Source organism: Buteo buteo, chromosome 4 (assembly GCF_964188355.1).
Source record: "Buteo buteo chromosome 4, bButBut1.hap1.1, whole genome shotgun sequence".
NCBI lineage: Eukaryota > Metazoa > Chordata > Aves > Accipitriformes > Accipitridae > Buteo > Buteo buteo.
The window spans coordinates 2640462-2659862 of NC_134174.1; the positions used below are offsets into that span (position 1 = coordinate 2640462).

At 40.8% G+C, this 19401-nt stretch overlaps 1 protein-coding gene across 1 annotated transcript in view; it reads right to left on the reverse strand.

The window, feature by feature from the left end:
• Window positions 1–18770, reverse strand: part of EXOC4 (exocyst complex component 4) — a 404410-nt gene extending 385640 nt beyond the window's left edge. Inside the window, exon 1 of the mRNA XM_075024592.1 lies at window positions 18666–18770. Coding sequence (XP_074880693.1) covers window positions 18666–18751 — 86 coding nt within the window. The 5' untranslated portion in view covers window positions 18752–18770. The remainder of the gene's footprint in view (window positions 1–18665) is intronic.
• Window positions 18771–19401: the final 631 nt, after the last annotated feature.

Consider the following 19401-nt stretch of genomic DNA (forward strand, 5'->3'; position numbering starts at 1 on the left):
AATCCCAGAAAGTGCAGCTAAGAAAACTCAAATGAGCAAGCAGATCTGTACTACCACATGGAACACGGCACAAGAGGAAGACAGGAGCACACACTCACTTGTCCTACTCAATTACCAAGGAGGACAGAGGAATTACAGCCAAAAATATATCCTACAAAACCCTGAAAGAAGACAAAGTACCCAAGTGATGTATTTTACTTTACACAGTTTTAACACTCCTTTTCACTTTCAGATGGCAGTGGCAGAAGGGTAACAGATACCACATTCTTTTGTTATGCCTCAGACTATCAGCATGGGTGCCTCACACTCTCCACCCCACTCCCAAGCACCAAGAGCTGCACATTTTACAGGGGATGCAGGCGCACCTCTCCTCTTGCACAAAGAACACGCTGAGATGAAAAACCCCTTTCTCATTCCACTAACAGCATAGCTTCTTCCGATACATAAAATTTATTTGTAGTGTTTCAAGTTCCATGCTTCATGGTAGCTACAGAAACAGGAATGCTTTCTAATGTTATTACATTAATATTCTACTCCCAAACATTCTTAGTTGTGTCTTAAATCACGTTTTCACAAAAAAAATGTATTTCTTAACTTGTACTCTATGCAAAACACTTTAATATCATGCAAAAAGGACCTGTAAAGTAAGAACAGTAGTACACTGGTTAGAAAACAAGCCTGGAATTAAGAACTCTGGATTGCAGCCTCTGCTTTACCACAGACCTCTCCCATCATGCTTGCAGCACACTGACATTGCAGACTGCGTCTTGACACTAGAGTGTGAGCTACACACAGCTCTTAGCTACTATAGACTCCTGATGTAAATATCTGCTTTTCAGTGGAATAGGCTGCGCAGGCAGATCCGTGTCCTTGTGGCCCAGTTTCTGTCTCACCTGGGGAATACACAGCACTGGTTCCTCAAACAAGCAAATTGCAATTACATGCACTAAGTACTACTGAAACACTCAACGCTGTTAGCAGAGGTCATGTAAACACTTCAAAGTAATGTATGAAGATAATGCTGGAAAACAATGCTAAGCATACAGTTAATGCAACAGTATTAAATTTACAGTACTTGTGAGATGCGGTGAAGTTTGGGTTCATGCTGTAATAGATGAATAGAAAGCATGTGCAAGAATGTGTTTGACAGTAAATCTTCCTCCATTAAGAGCTCTTGCACATGAATATGTTTTCTTTGTGAAGAACTGTTTATTTTTGTTAGAAGAATGTTCTTCAGCATGGTTACACCAGACACGAATGTATATCCTTTTTAGGAACTGACATATTGTTTGAGTTTGAAGCTGAACAGTATTGCTTGTCTCAGTAGTTAATGAAAACATCGATTCTCTCTAACCTGCCTTATAGATTGCAGGAGAATCGTGGACTGCTACAGACAATGTAGAAGCGGAACCAAATTGGCCTATATCACAGCCTAGAAAAGTTTTTAGTTTTAATTAAACAAAATTCAATTTCAGAATTCTTGATTTGCCAAAGCTGTTCAAGCTTTGGCTTGAATCCATCTGCAAAGCCAGTAGTTTGTTACAAAAGCTAAAGATCTTTCTCCAAGGCTAAGACTACATCATTGTACTGTCAGAGAATGTCACATGCCTTTTCTAATGCTCCAGCAAGTTCCTGCCCAACTTAGGCTCCCTAACAACTCCAGTTACATCCATATTTTTTCAGCAGATTCAAACTGTGCTGCCCAGTTGTTTTTGTTCTTGTAATTGAGTTTAACTTGCCCTCTACAGGAAAAATTTTTTTTTACTAAAAACACTTGACATTTGCTCAGCCAAGACATAGATGTTTATGAAGCCTGAGAGAGGTCACAACAGGACCAGTACCTTTGAAACCACAAAACATGTCAAAAGAAGGACAAAGCTAGTATAGCTGGAAATCAGAAGCCTTTGTGAGGTACCACAAGCTTATTCCTACTGAAATGAAATAATGATAATGTCTAACTGAAAGTGTCAATTTTAGTTGTCATTTTGCTATTTGTCTGCTTAGATATATAATATACATTTGCTGCCACTTTCAGCAGAATCAAGATGCTTTATTGGGGAAAAAGACTATCTCGCTGAGCACTACACACCTTCTCACACAGTCTGAACTCCAAAGACCTCATCTTTTAAACCCACAACACAGCCAGTAGTAGCATGAAAATATTGCCAACCCATATTACAAAGACAGGTAACAGGAATGCAGCTGTCTCAAAGCTCCAGCCCACTCAACCTGGCTTCAGGAACCTAGCAGCACACACTGGGAACGTAGTTGCTAATTAAGTCTTTTTCTACACTTACAGTTCTCTGAAAAAATGAGCTTAATATGCAGCGGTAACCCAGAATCCAACAAGATGAAAGCAAGACAAAGGAATCACTCTGCTGCTGTATAAAACCTTACTATGCCCATACTTGGGAGTGATGTGCACAGTTCTGGTCTCCTCTCTCTTCTGTTGCCCTTGGAAGGGCAACTAAAACAACAGAGGGGATGAAGCAGCTGTTTGCTGCAGAGACACTAAGGCCAAGACTCTTCAGTTTGGAAAAGAAAAGGCTGAAAGGACATATGAGTAAGGTCTGCAGAAGTCAGAAACAAGATGAATAGCATAAATGTAAAACAGCTTTTCACCAAATCATGTACTACTAGAACTCGTGGCACTTGTTGAAACTAACAGGAGATCCATTTAAAAAAGGATAAAGCACACTTACACTTTAGGTAGTGAACTCCTGAGCCTTGCTGCAGGATTTGAGGCTCACAGCATCAGCGGGTTCAGAAAAAGGACTTAAATGTATTCACAGACAACAGGTCAAAACAAATACTGAAAGAAACTAGCTGGAATGTATCCTCCAACATCCCTAACTCAACAACTGTAGACACTAGGGAAATATAGAGGCACTGGACAACAACAAGTGGCCAGGCGTGCACCCCCTCCCTAATATTTTGTATTACCACTGTTGGAGACAAACTACCAGGCTGGAAGAACCATTAATCTGCCTCAATAGAGCATTTCTTTGGTCTTGCCTGCGGAAGGCTCCAGTAAGGCAGACTACCTAAAGCCGAGTAATGTTTCGGAGGTGCTGGAGGTGATGTTACCCGACTCCTGCGCATGTACACACAAACACACACAAAGTAAGTGCCAGCATGGGGCCTTCCCTTCACCTTACCAGGATGTTTCAGCATCCAAACTTGCAAGAAGACAAGACAACTAGGATCCATTCTTGCAGAGTTCCAGGTGAAACCACTGTGCTGTCAGGCAGCAGGAGGGGAGAGAAGGGAAGAGTTACAGACTTTCACAGAACACTGTTTTGTACATCCCAGGGACATACTGACCAAGCAAGATCAAATTAACACACTGTTACATATTATTCCAGCCTGTGGTCCTAACCTGTAAGACTTCAACTCAATAGAATTTTCAGGCTCAGTCAATTGCCATGGTCCAAGATTTCCAGCTGGCTCTATCAGACAGACCAGCTGGGAAATCTTCCCAGAATTAACACCTGTATTGGGAACCTCTTGCTGTCTCTAATTACCTGTTTTGGGAAAATATTGTGGAAACAATCCTCACGAAAAATATCACACTCATATTTTGACCAGAAAATTTACCTATATTTACAGCCCTTTAGTCTGTTCTAGTTTAAAACATTAAAGGGACCACTCACTATGCCAAAAGGGATAAATAATTCCACACAACGAAGAATTTAAGCCTAACAGGGTTTTTTTCCCCTTCACCCACATGAGTTTGCCTTAAATACCTGTAAATTATCTCTTTATGGATAGCATAAAAGTTTAAATCACAACCCAAAACCTAAATGGAGAAAAGCAACATCAGAGACTGCTTTTTCATTTATTTTACTGAAAGACCAGCAAGTTTAAGATGATAAGGTTTTGGTTTTAGGACATGGTTATTTCCAGTCATTATAGGAGTCTGGATTAATGGCTGGAGAACAGAAAAGAAGTGCATGTGTGATCCGTCCCACAATCATGTACTGAAGAACCATCAAAGTGCTCTTAGAGAAAAGCAAACTCATTCTTTAACGGATGCGAATAGCAATATATAAATAAGAGGAAATGAAGCTGTTTCAAGCCAAAATGTCAGAAACAAGTGTGCTATAAAACTGAGAATGGCTCTTCTGGATTTTTTTTAAAAAACACATTAAACCTTTTCCCCAACAATAATTTACATTTTTGTCCACCATGACTGTCACATACAAATTTCTAGAACACATTCAAAAGCAGTACAAGTACTTACAACTGCTTACAGCCACCAGTAAGACCCTTCTGCTCATGTTCTTCTCAAGTCACTGTATCAATCAGATGAGCCCTCACTTTACCTACTTAAACCAAAACTAACTCACCACCTTCTCTCTACTCCAGTAATTCATTACCTTGTATTTTCCTCTTTCAAAAACACAACATTAAATCCTTGAAGTCTAGCAGCATCTGTAACTACAAAAAGGAGCGATGTCACTTTGAATCTGAAACATTACCTTGTACAACTGAATTTCCTACCTAAGCCCCTTGGTACTGGAGCCACTTCTTTTTCTTGCTCTGCACAAAAAAAAGCTAAGCAAGGAATACTTAATATTCTTGAGATTATATATTTTCCTGCTAACACTGCAGAAAAGTAAGCCAAGGGCATCTTTGCTTGTTTCAGTTCTATTAAAATGTGTGGCAAGGAAGAGGAAAAGTCAACACACTGTTTGCCAAATAGAAAGGATCAAAATTGTTTGGGAAAGGAACTTTGCAGAAAGAACTTTGAAGGGGGAATTACAAAACAGGACAGGATTATGAAACAATGATAAATATACATTAGCTTTTTAGAACTCTGTTGTGGTTTAACCCCAGCCGGCAACTCAGCCCCACACAGCCGCTTGCTCACTCCCCCCACTTCAGGATGGGGGAGAGAATTGGAAGAGTAGAAGTGAGAAAACTCGTGGGTTGAGATAAAAACAGTTTAATAGGTAAAGCAAAAGCCGCGTGCACAAGCAAAGCAAAGCGAGGAATCCATTCCCCGCTTCCCATGGGCAGGCAGGTGTTCAGCCCTCTCCAGGACAGCAGGGCTCCAGCACACCTAACGGTGACTTGGGAAGATGAACGCCATCGCTCCCAACATCCCCTCCTTCCTTCTTCTTCCCCCAGCTCTATATGCTGAGGATGATGTCCCATGGTCTGGAATATCCCTTGGGTCGGTTGGGGTGAGAAACAGAAAAGCCCTTGGCTCTGGGTAAGCACTGCTCAGCAGTAACGAAAACATCCCTGGGTTACCAACCCTGTTTCCAGCACAAATCCAAAACACAGCCCCATACTACCTACTAGGAAGAAAACTAAGTCTATCCCAGCGAAAACCAGCACAAACTCCCTGAAAAACAAAAGCATTCAAAACATATGACTAACAGAAGGAACGCCAATTTAGATACCAAGTGCATGCAGGTTATGAACTTAGTGGGGATCTCCAGTAGGGTTCCCTGATCAGTTCACTTGTTTTTTCATTTTCATTTTTCTAAATGAGAATCCACCTCCCCTGTAAGATACCTGTAATTTGTACTTGGCAGCTGGATGGTTGCATATGACTGTCTCATTAGCAAGAGCTCAAAAGGATTAGAATAATTCCAACTGGATGTTAGTCTGTTAAGAGACATTTTTATGCTACAGTAAAACAGAAATTCATTGAGCCAAATCTCATTGACTTTTGATTTTACATAGTTAAAAATACAGATTACACAAATGCAAAATGCTTAATTCACTGGAATCACTTCCTCATATGGAAGACAGGATAGAGAAGAAGATGATCAGACACAATCCTGAAATGTTTTTAATCATGGGATGTACAGCCTATTTCGCACAAGAAAAAAACCAAATCTTGCTATTTCCCCCAGAGGTCAGTGAATTTACACTGGAATTAGATTAATAAAAAAAAAAAAAAAAAGTCCATTGGGACTATTCATTTGGGTAGAATTTGATCTGTAGATCTCAAGCATTTTTCATCTCTGCTTTCCAGCATCTAACTCAAATAACTAGCACAGGGAGTAGGTGGAAAGACTTTTACAGGAGTCCTGAAACACTGTCATCCTACAAGACACCTAAAGCCTTAAACTGCTTGCTACAACAGTTCACATCAAAGACAGGAATATCTAGTTTCCAAAGGTAAATACATAAGAAAATGTATTCACATTGATCAAAATAATTGCCATCTCTAACATTTCTGCAAGAAGCTGTACCTTTCTAGAAAACTGAACAAACTCCACAGCTCCAGAAGAGTCCTCCTTCCTCAGCACCACAGATGAGAGAACAAAGTGTGTCAGATGTGTTGGCACAACTAGGACCCAAAAGTACATTTGAATCTACCCTCACCGGTTGCTTTACAGTAGTTCAACAGACCACAGTCATCAGAAGCTAAAGAGTAATTCAAAATACTGGGAAGTAAGATTTCTGACTTAAGGTTGCTTACCTATAAATGCTTAACATGGTATCTGGAAGCAGTTAGAAAACCCACTTGAGTCGTTAAAACTTTTTTCTCTCCACAGACCTCAGAGTCTCAGCGTTTTCCTCTGAGCGGCAAAATGAAACACTTCTCTCACAGAAAACACTAAGGAGCTTTGAGAAAGTCACACAATGTCTCATGCTTATAAAGCAGGAAATGCTACAGACTATAGCTACTATTTACCATAGTAAATACATACAGTATTTTGAAAACACAACATATTAAGTGGGCATAAAAAACTTTTCTCTAAGAACCAATGTAATTAATCTGTTCCAAGCAACAACACCAGCAGACACCATGCACTACATAACAATTTATTCTGACACTACGGCCTTAGTGTTGGCTATTTCTTTGTGTTTTGACAAATCAATGTTTTTTCATAGACCTATCCAAGATCCACAGGTGCCTGGACAGCAGAACTACCACACAATCTCATCTCCTCTGTAAATTTACTCCTACAGTGTGATGCATTAATTTCGAGAGGAAGGGAAGGGAAAAAAAAAAAAAAGGCAAACTCTCTACCATTCAAACAATGCAAGAAAAACAACAGGCAGATGATGTAAAAGGACAGAAAACAAGCCATAATTTCTTCACAAGCTAATAAATTTCTTTCATTGTTGTGAAGTGAAAGAACATGATGTTTACTAAGCTATTCAACAGTAGAAGAAAACAAACACCATTGTACTACACATCATGTGGCACAACAGATAACTACAGGAGTACAGAAATGCTATACAGAGTTGATCAGCTGCAAAACTATGAAGCAATTCACCTCCCTTTGTAACATGCTATTTTTGCGCTTCAAATGCATTCCAGCTCCAGAACAGGATTTAACATCATAGCTCCTACCACTACAGAAAGCACACCACACACAGATTAATCTTTATTCTGTGTAACACTCATGTTCCCACAAATGCATACAGCTTATCCGCACCAACAAATTACTACAAAATAAGCTCTGATGCGAACGAAACACACAACAGACTTCTCTGCTCAGTCCTCCTATCAACAAGCTTAGTGCGAACTGAGAATAGCCACAAGGGCAGCTACTAAGAAATGCCCTTTCTGGGGCATCCTGTGTCACTCAGTAGGAAAACCCTTTGCAAAGCCAGCAACAGGCATCATTGCAGGTACTTTAGGCAGCCACAGTGCCAAAAAGCTCAAGCTGACGATATGTGCTGCTGAACAACAAAGCTTCAAGGGGACTCAGTATTTTGTTCACACAGAGAGACATGTAAAGCAAATGTGGAAAAATTTGGGTTCCTGAAGAAATCCACTCATCTTCCTCTCAAAGGGATGCATGAATGAAGGCATTTTCAAATTTATTTTCCTGCTTGACAGCAAAGATTTAGTTTTAGCATACACCATCCTACTAGTGTACCTCGGTCTGAAGCATCAGATAAACAACTCAATTTTCCCCCTCTCTTTTATTCTACAAGGGCCAATAACAAAAATAGGCCAGTCAGAGACAAATCCATTAATTTCTGAGCTCCAAATGCTCACAGTCCAGCGCTGTTTTGTTTTGCAATGTGCTGAATGCCCCTATACCACACACAAGCTCTCGGTCTTCTGAACCTGAATTCAGGGTGTGATCCACACCACTCCTGCTTCATCTAACACCCTGTTGCTGCATTTCCTTCAACAGAGTGTTTTTTCCACCAAATCCTGCATTGAGTTGCCCCCCTCACCCTCTTATTTTGCATTGTGGCAAAAGTAAGTTAACAACAACCTTTAAGACTATCCATTTACAGGCATCAGCCTCAAAATTACAGCTCCAGCAGGAATCAGATTCAAGACTCAACAAGAATTTCTGTTTCCACTGAGAAGTCTCGTATTTCCCCACACAGTTTGCATTGTCAAGGACTTTAGTCTGTTTTCCAGGGCAGATGAGTAATTTCTTTTGCCAGCCCACTGTTAGCTTCCCACCTGTCCAATAAAATGCCAAGAAAATTAGATTAAGTGTCAATTTTAAGAGAAAACTGTTAATGTTAATGAATAATAAATGTTTCATTTCTGCAAATTTGCTTTTTCTGATGCCTCCAGCTAGGTTGGGTGGATAACTACCTGCCTATTTTACCTACCCTAAGGCCAGCCCTGTTAAGTATTATTACTGCTAAGCTATGGATAGTAAACAGAGTCTTAATTATCAATTTCTTGACTAGAGAATTTGTTTCACAGGAAGAACACTGTAGTAACAGTATGTGGGCATTATGCTTCTGTGGATTTTTTTATTAAACAAAAGTGAAAGAACAGATACTGTGAGCAAAATGCAAATATGCATTTTAAATGTTAAGTTAGCACCTGCAACACACTAGACAATTCTTACAGAAGAGTGTTGTAGTCCCCGCTGCTTTTGACCACTGCTGTAGGTGTTCAGCTTCTGTGTGTCCCTGTAGAGCCTCTCTTCCTCTGCTCCACACTATCAGAGCAGACATATGCAAATATTTGTGCTTAAAGGCAGAAAAGAGCATTACATGATACACAAGTGCAGCTTGGAAGTCCAGGAAGATTCTTCCATTACTTCTGGATCAGGTTTCTTCTAAGCATGCAATTCACCTGCCTTCACTCAGCATAGCTTATTCAAATGAAAACACTCATTAAAGACAGTGGGAAACACCAACAAAAAAAAAAAGGCAAGCCAATCAAATTTAAATATTTTTCATCTGATCAGGAAAATGAACATTTTAGTGAAGTATAATTGAATGGAGTGCTGAATCACTTTGGGGGGGGTCAAACAAAGCTCCAATTTTAACAGCAATCCACAGTAAATTTTCTGCCACCTGTTTCTACGGTGCTCTGCACCATATCACATGCCTTGTTAAGCCTCCCAGTTCCTCGCTTTAAAACACCTTTGAAGGTACAATAATACAGACGGCTTGTGGTATCAACTGCACACAACAAAGCTTGGCTTAAAGCTTCTCTTGGTGAAAGCTAAGGCTACGTTTAGAATTGTGGCCAATTTACGGGACTCACTTATGTTGTAACCTTTTCTCAAGTAAAAACAACGCCAGAAATCTGTTCAACAGAAGCTTCTTAAGAACACACTGCAGCCTTGGGCAAAATCCAAAGTTTAAGGGATACTCTACGATCCATCCCTTCCGAAGAAATCAGATGAGGTTGTCAATGTTTTACAGTTTGGGTAACAGTTAAACAATAATTCTTACTGTCTTGGAAGTCTACAGATAAAGAGTGCGGGGTAGGTACCACATATCAATACCATAAAAACTCTCCTGAATACATTTCACAATGTATCATATGTACTTGCATCACTCCGGACAATAAAGTTAATAGTACAGCACTAAAATTATCAGAATTACCCTTCAGGAAGGAAAATTAAAGAAGGGGGGTTTATTTATTTATTTATTCTCCATTTTACACCATACCAAGGACCTAAAACACAAACCAGAATACAACAAGCCTGTGTAAGATACAGGAAAAAAAAAAAAAAAAAAGAAAAAAAATCAAAGCATGACCGTAGCCAACAGAGACAATTTTCAACCAACAAAGGATTTGCGGAGTTAAACGAAGAAAGCAGTTGCTAGAAGCAACAAATAATCATTTAAGCAGAGCACTGTGGATGTCTAGAAAGACCAGTCTCCTCTCTGCAGGAAATAGCTGCAGCATGCCAAGGAGACTTCAGTATTAAAAAGGAGGGGGGGGAAAAAAAAAAAAGCAGAGTAAAAAGAAACCCATTAGAATCTAGTTACTTTTCATAAGGCACCTCTCGCTGATGACCATGGCCACACACCAATTACAGTATTTGCTTTCTCATTTCAGTTTAAAACGTTGTGATCATTACCAGACATTTATAGGGCACTAACACCCAAAGGCCAACCACACAGCCGCCCCATTGAGAGACAGCCCAGACACGTGGACCGATGGCGCGAGCTCTTTGTGGCAGGAAATCTAGTAGACAAGAAACAACAACAGGTGAATAAAAGATAAGAGGTCAGGATGCGAGGGAAAGGGAACAAAATAACTGAGATGAGAAAGAGCATCTGTCCACATCCCAGCTGACCAGCAGAAGCAACCGTAACCAGGCAGTTACTCAGACACTGCCAAACTGCAAATTATCACAGGAATTGCAGCAGTGAGTTTGAAGTGCAAGTTGTTGGGAGGATCAAGCTTTGACTTCACAGATGCATTGAAGATGCATGCAAGTGCTCTGCATGAAGAATACGATAAAATGCACTAATTTGTTACTACCTTTTCCTCCCCTAAAATCTGTAGTGGGAAACAGAACATTACACAATGGGTCTGATCCTGATTATTTCAAGGACCGGGCCTTCTAGTGAAAACACCAAGCAACACCTAAGATCAAACATGCATTTTGAAAGTGTTCACTGGAGACACCTTAGTAGTATTTAAGCCCCTGAGTAAATCAGAATAAAGTGCAGAAGAAACAATAAAATCTGATCCTTTCTGAACATCAGGGTTTGTTTGTTCGTTTTTTCCCCCCCTAAGCCTTATTTTTATGGATGTTAAAAAAAAAAAAAAAATCCTTTCTGGAAAAAGAGCCTGTCTAGAGCAGTTCAGCAAGTATTGTTCCTCTTGACTGCTGTTCCACCCTGCAAGACCTTATAAGCAGCTACGTTTCAACAGAGCACAATGAAAAAGTTTTTTACAGCACCCTGGGACAAGAACAACTGTACTGGAGCACACTGTCTACAACGCTCTACAAATTTCCAGAGATTCATTAAACTAAATGGACTTATTTGAATTTTATAATTGAAAACTGTTGTCTTAAAGACAAGTCCCAAATGGGGTGATCTACAGCTTCCAGCACTATTTAACCTCAAAGCATATAATCTGATAATACATGTTTTGAAATCTCTGCAGTCTCATTGAAACCACTGTAAAAGTTGGTTCCTTATGTAACAAAGCCAGCCAGAAGAAAAAAAAAAATCCAAAAAGGTATTTAGCAAGTTAACTCAATAGGAACACGTTGAATGTTTTCTCATTATTTTCATAGGTTGGCTGACTGTTCCTGTGAAAATCTGGATTTGAGGAAATGAATCAAAATGTTCAGAAGACAAACCACTCCCTTCATGAAGACAATGAAGTGCTGGAAAGAAGGTAGTAAAAAATTACACCGTACAAGTCAATAGGCATGGGAAATGAGGTATTGCTGTAAACTGACTATAAAATTATGAAGGATCTTCCCCTGTAAAAAAAAAAAAATTAAATCCTGAGGCCGGCACACTCCACCCTCATCAAGGGGAATACAAGGTACCCAGTCTCCAGACAACATTGTGCAAAAAAGTAACTCCCTCCTGCACTACAAGAAACAGCAGAACCAAGTCTCTTCAAAATGCTGTTAAACATACAAAGTAAACAGAGCATTATAAAACATTTTCCTCCTCTACTTACATTCCATTAATCTTTCATGCTGCTTACACAGTTGGTTAGAGCATTTTCAACAGAAGTTGATGATCTTTTTATCATTGAGGACTTGCAGATGTATGCATGATAGCTGCAGTGAAAAGGCTGAGCAGCCTACAGCCATCTAAATAAATATCATCAGGGAATTCTTTATTTTCCTAAATTAACCAACCCTTAATCAAATTTCACCACACCAATACAAACGATGCAAGCATAGCTAGTAATCAGCTGATTTCTGAAACAAAGACTGGACTGCAGTCATTTAAGATGATGACTTCAACAGAAGAAGTCCCACTCCTTCAGATGTCTCCAACAGCAGTACATTAAGATGAAAAAACAATGCCGCACACAAGCAAAACCCTAACGACACCAGCTGTACACCATTTTCCATCTTGGAAAAGGGATGCAGACAGCAGACAGACCCACGAGATGCCAGTTACACTGCCAGGCGCAAGCAGAGCAACTCAGCTACCAGGCCACTGTGTGAGAACCTGTCCAGGACTATCTCCACGTACAGGAGACCACAGGTACCAACTCCCTACCTTTTTTTGTAATTAACTTTAGATCCAAAAAGCCAACACAGCTATTACATGAGTTACCACATTCCCAAGAGAAAACTGAAGTCCTAAGGATCAGTATTTTCAACTCTGCAAGAGCAGAGGCTAGACAACACTACTCAGAGCTGCCACCTGGATGATTAAAAGATGAAGAGTATTTAAGGAGCCATTGACCTCCTTGTGCTATGAACCCTTCCTTGATATCACACCGCAACAGAACAGCAGCCCTGCATGAATTAGCAAGAAGCTTTGGACATTTCATTATCAACCTGAAGGTTTCAATACTGCACTGGAATAAAGAGCTGTTGAAACTACAGAACTTAAAATCATTTATTAACAAAACTAACTATTTCCACTTCCTAATTTTGTCAGGGTAGGCTAAACAAGTGCATTCTCTAAAGCTAAAATAAGAGCCGAAAAATAAAGTACTTTAAGCTTTTAACCAGGCACGGTCACTATTGTCCTTTCACATGTGGTTGTGTATTCACATATGCACCCTCACCTATTGTTGCTATTAAATGTAACCAACTATCTGTATCAAGCAAAAACCCAACACTTGCCAAATATGCATACATTTTATACAAGTGCCTCAAGAGTACTGTGTTCAGCTCTGGGGCCCCCAACATCAGAAGACCATGGACCTGTTGGAGCAGGTCCAGAGGAGGGCCATGAAGATGATCAGAGGGCTGGAGCACCTCTCCTGTGAGTACAGGCTGAGAGAGTTGGGGTTGTTCAGCCTGGAGAAGAGAAGGCTCCAGGGAGACCTTATAGCAGCCTTTTGATATATATAGGGGGCGTATAAGAAAGATGGAGAGAGAATTTTTAAGAGGGCCTGTAGTGTCAGGACAAGGCATAATGGTTTTAAACTAGAAGAGGGTAGATTTAGATTGGACATAAGGAAGAACTTTTTTATTATGAGGGTGGAGAGGTGCTGGAACAGATTGCCCAGAGAAGTGGTCGATGCCCCATCCCTGGAAACATTCAAGGCCAGGCTGGATGGTGCTTGGAGCAACCTGGTCTAGTGGAAGGTGTCCCTGCCCATGGCAGGGGGTTGGAACTAGGTGATCTTTAAGGTCCCCTCCAACCCAAACCATTCTGTGATTCTATGATAATTTCAGGAAAATTTATCATTTAAAACCATACTCTGCCATATACAATTTATTCTCAGTGAATTTCTGAGCTACTTGTCTTGTAGAAGAACCACTACCTTTATAACATTGGAAAACACCGTTAACAATAAAAGCGGTTTTAAGAGACTACAACAGTACATACAGATCAGAGTAACTCGGCTTTATTTCTTGTAGCAGCTATTTCCCAAATGTAACAACAAGGGCAACAGCTATACATCCGTCTTTCTCACTCTACATCACAGACAGGGATATCAGTTCCACTGCCTTAGACAGAAAGAGAAAAACCAATGGCCAGGCCTTTAGTAAGAACCCATTTAACAAAGTTCACTGTAAATGTAATGAAAATAATGGCCAAAAAGCATTAAAAAGAAAAAGAATTCCACTTGTGAAAAATATGTTCAAGATTTTTTGCCTGTAATTTCAACTTCTGCAGACATGAAAGCAGGAAATGCACTATATCTTGCCTCGCTTTTAGTTCTCCTTGACATCTGTCATATGTGTTTGCCTGTGTGGAAGCTGAGCACAAAGATTTCAATGAGGTCTTATGGAGTCAATGCTAAAGTTTGTTTTCTCCCAATTAAAGCAGCTATTAAAGGCCAGTTTTAAAAAATAGCAACCTTTAATTGGAAAGAAAAACACCTAACAATAAAAGGCAGACACATTCACCAATTAAAAATCTGACAAGATCTCTCAAAAAAATAGCATTTGCTAAATGCCACATTGCTTGTTTCAGAGTACAAAAGCTGCTTCAACCAGCTAGCAACAAAACAAAAGGTTAAGAAAAATCAATATACATACACGTGTTTGTCCTCTGAAAGTTAAAAAAAAATATTTCCCAAGTTGTCCTCCAGCAGACGAGCAGAATTTTCTCCATTCTTTGCACTATTTTTTTAAAAAGACATTGCCAAGGCCCATGCGATCAACATTAGACTTCTACAACAAAAGCTCCTGGTCTCCACTGACAACATTTTGACCTTACAAAGTACCTTTTATTTAAGGAACTTAAAGAATCTTTCTCATATGTGAAGGAATTCGCACATGTTTTAAAAGTGAGTGTGCTGAGGCATGAGTGCAAGTGCTGCACTTTTGACCATCCAGCAGAAGCACGGGGACAGAAGCTGTAAAGCCCCGATATTCAATATCCTACTCTAGAAGCCACAATCCCAGGAGCTATGTCTTCTTGTAGCAAATAATGGTCATTTCTTCTCAACAATGCGAGGACAAGGGCAAACTGAACTTACTGTCATATCCCCTAAAGGCACAGGGAGAAGAAGGAAGGCTTCCTTGAGCCGCAACAAAGGCGGGGATTTTAATAGCAGACTTTGCAAACATTCATTAAGCTTCCCAAACACTCCTTACTTGTAAAAGATTTATTATTATGAACAAACCCTCTACCTCTCCTTTAGGAGAAACAAGAGGGAAACTATGCCCAAGAACTTCAGCAGCACTGCCAAGGGTATGACTACACTACCTCGTAACTCAGCTCCCCTAGTAGCTCCTGGCTTCTTCCAAATGGATCAGTCCTGTCCTGGGTCAGTACTGCACATCGTTTATTTTCAGTTTTGTACTCTACTGAGCAGCACGTCTCCTTCTGCTCAGGAAACAACTTCTTCCAAGTTAGTCTGTACTTAAGACTGCCTTTATTCCCTATTCTTGGCAACAACTGGAAAACCAAGGTGAATTCAATCAGTACACGAATCCTCCTACAGGAAACAACTCACGAAGAAAAAACACGTTCCCCAACACAACAGGAAAAACTGACGCTTCACAGGGACAGAAAAGACAACAAAAGTGGGACGGTCTTTCCTGGTGGGTCTTCCTTCATCTCAGAGTTTTCCGCATTCAGAGCTGCTGAAAAGCAACACCGTAGAGATTAGGGACAACCCAAAACTTCCAAACTATACCGAGACTGGGATGAACAACAGTGATGAAAACTATACTGCTACTGATGCAATTAACCTTCCTGAAGCAGCAGCACCCTGATTTTAGACCAGAGCCCCAGCTCCCATAAAATACTATTTCTTACTTGATTTCAGTGCTGCTATAACACGTTAAACTTTGTCAAGGATTTGACCCCAAATACGCTCGCTGAAAGTGAGACAATTTTTCTCCCGGGAAGTCCAGTGAAATAAGTAAAAGAATCCTAGTATCAGAGGAAAGTAAATTATTCAGTCTCTTGCAAGACAGCTACTGAGCTTGAGTAAATATCAAAAATTATCCCTTCATTAATAAAATAATTTATATTTATAAAAGGCCTTTCAGCTTCACATTTCAAAGCATTTTATAGACAAGCACACTAAATAGATTTTGCAGACCTAAACAATGTTTCTTTTTGAAAGATGTAACCGTCTTTGCTATAACCAAGTAAAATACCATAATATTTGAAGAAGCTCCTCTGGTTTTGTTTGTTTACAGCAGAATAATGTAGTCAAAGTTTTGTTACTTTTCATACACTGTTTCCTTTTATGAGCCTCTCCCACAGCAGCAAGAGAGAAATAAATAGCCTTCTAAATAAACAGGGAAATGCAAGTGTAAAACTACAAGGATTGGCAGAAGACTCTATACATAAATGTTTTGGAAGTAAAGCTATCAAGAAAAGAAAACTTTGCTACATTTCAAACCAACAGTCTACTGTTAAGATTTGTAGTATTTTTCTGAAGCTGAGTAAAGTTATAAGAAAGATACATTTAACCCACCCAGGTCTAAATTTGTTTGCCATGTTATTTTATGAGCATACAAAACAGAAAAAAAATTCACCTGTTGCTTGGCAAGCTCATCCTATATGAACTACTACACAAAAACAACATACAGAAGAAAGTGATTTAAATTCCTTTCCACGGCATTTGCTTTTTGTACTTGGCTAACCTTAAGAAACATGAATATTATTAACACTTTTTCCTTCCTTTGCAATCAGTTCTACTTTCAGGTTTTCATGGTCTGGCTCCACATGACACTTCAAGCTCTGCAAAGAATCCCTACATCCAAACCAAGTTCTAATTAAATTCTGGAGGTTTAGTTATCAGGCTGTTCTATTGAATAATTTTAATTTCGTAACATCGATAATCTCAATGTTGTGTCTAAACAGTGGACCTAAACTAGCCAAGATATCAGTGCCTGTAAACCAAAGATTATTAGACAAACATGATTTCTTATTTGGAGAACACAGTACCATGAGCTCACTCTCATTTTATATTATAAACGAAATAACAAGTTAAGATTTATTAAAACAGAGATACAAAAGGAGGCCCTTAAAATACTCTTGGAAATTATAGGAAACATGAGAGAGAAAAAAAAAAGACGATTACTACAGGAAATGCTACAGCAATCAATGCATGTATATTATTTATTCTTCCACTGTCTATAAATTACCGTATTTTTTCTAAATTAGGGTTGTCTAGCTACAACTTACCACGTCTGCCTCTCCAACTTATTCAAATTTGAGGCTGATAAAGGAACACTAAGCACAACACAGTTTAATTCCACGCTATTTATCCTTGTCCCAAATATAAGGTGTAAGTGCCCAGCAAAAACTCAAGATCCAGGCGAGAGGCCCAATTTTTTTCAGGTTTTCACAACTAATCATGTATTTATTATGCAAACGGTCCATGCAATTTTATGAATTATTGCACCCACGAGCGGGTGTAGGCCTAGATTTAAAATCTGCAGGAACACCACTCATTTTAATAGTCACATATTTGGGTATTAGCCACCCCTTTCCCATTCAACGTTTCTTATACACAAAATAAAAAGTTGCCAAAATACACTACTACCACTGTCATACCTCATGTTTATATGAGGTCATACCTATGTACACTTTTCTTCATCTGCATACATGTATACTTGTAACTCCAACCTAAACAAATCTGGGTTTGTAACAGTTTTTCTTATAAAACTAATGAACCACATATACTTGAAATGGAAAAGTCAGGCGACACAGCCTCTGTTAAGCATCACTTTTCATTCATTGTTCAGTGTGATCCTTTATTACCTATTAAGATACAATTCATAGACCGCAGTCACAACCCTGGAAAGGCTAAGCAGTTCTGTAAACCAGCTGCTTCTTTCAGAGCCACCATCTACCTCAAGTTTTGCAAGATCTGAAAGACCAGTTTTCAGCGTAATGAAAAAGAACAGAATTTTGTCCTAAACATTATCATTCATAGAGGATTCTAAAATCATAACATGTCCTAGATACAGAACTATTGCTACAATAACTTCTCCAAGTAACAGAATGACCATAGTTTCTGGCAAAGACATTTAAGTAGGAACCAAAGTTTGAAAGTTAATTATAACTCACAGTATCATACTAGTATGACACCTGCTTTAAAGGGCATGCATAAGGCCAACATTTAAAAGCTTCAGTGTGGGAAATAAGCTGCCAACCCACTCGTTACAAGCAGCATAGAAGAGATTTACAAGCAGTTGAAGAAGGCACAGAGAGAAACCAGTGAAGTGAATTCAGGTCCGTGCTTGGCTCCAAGTATATCACGGAATCATCCTCTAGCAGCAGAGAGGAGAGTTCAGGAATAAGGGCAGACAAAAATCAATAGTCTAAACACGACTAAATGCAACTGCTTTCTTTCCATCCCCTGCAAGACAGTTTGACTCAGGCGAAGTAGCGCTTTTCTCATAATCCCATCCTAAAACAGCATGGGGTCTGCACACAGGACTTCCTAGTCCTACAGCTTTTCCAACCAGCCATATTTCACTCAGTGGTGCTGTGTGTTTGTGGATGGAGTTCAACTGTGGACTCTACAGCAGTAAGAAGATGGTGCCTTGACCCTCCCTGCATGGCATTAAACTAGGGCTAACTGCAGGGCTTGCTCCTCTGACCCCAGGATAAAGCAAAGTAAGGGGAACAGAGGGAGGGGACCCGGGCAGGCGAGGAGGACGGCAGGACACCCCTCAGGAGAAGGCCTGCTGCAGCACTGAGGCCTCCCCACCGCTGTCAGGGCCCTGGGAAGACCCCAGGCTCTGGAGGCCCGGCCCGGGAAAGCCCCCCCAGCACGGCAGGGCCCACACACGTCCCTGGGTCTCACCCCCAGGGGCCCACGCAGCACTCAGGGCGGCCCTGCAGGCTGGGACGGGAGGCTGCGGAGCGGGTGTCCGCGCCGCCCCTACCTGATGACAGAGATGAGCAGCCCCGAGGGGTCCTTGCTCTTGCTCATGGTGCTCCGGTAGCGCCCCGCCGCCTCGCCCGCCGCCATCTTGCACCCCCCCACCTCCTCCTCCTCAAACACAGGGCAGCCACCCGTGCTGGCGCGGCGCAGCCAATCAGAAGACAGGAGGCGGGCAGCTGCGGGCCTGTCACCCAATAGAAGGCGAGGGAGGCGGGGCGCGCGGCGTCCAGCCGCCGTGCAGCGTGCGGCGGCGCCGCGGAGCCTTCTGGGAGTTGTAGTTTTTATGGCGGCGCTTCCGGCCTCTGCTTTGTCAGCCTGGAGTCGACGGAAGCGCGCCCTCGACGGCGCAACACCCCCCACATCGAAAGGCGCTTCAAATAGGTTAACTGAATAAGAAATTAGGGACCAGACGAGATACATCTGCAAAGAGGGCTGTGCCCAGAAATCTTCCTTCGCTTTGGAAGCTGCAAGGAAACGGGGTGGGAGGGCGAGGGACCAAGGCCGCCTGGGCCTGCCGCCTCACGGCGCCTCACAAGCTCCCGGGCCTTCGCCAGACTCGACGGCGAAGGGTTTAAACATATATAGGGTTTAAAACGAACAAAACGCACTAGCTACTTAGAGTAACGTGTCCTCCGAACTAGCTAATGCTAAATGTTAGCTGCGTGCCATAGGCTCGAGCGGATTCTGATTGCAAGTACATCTGCAAGGGGTTGCTGAGGCGTCACTTAATTTAATGT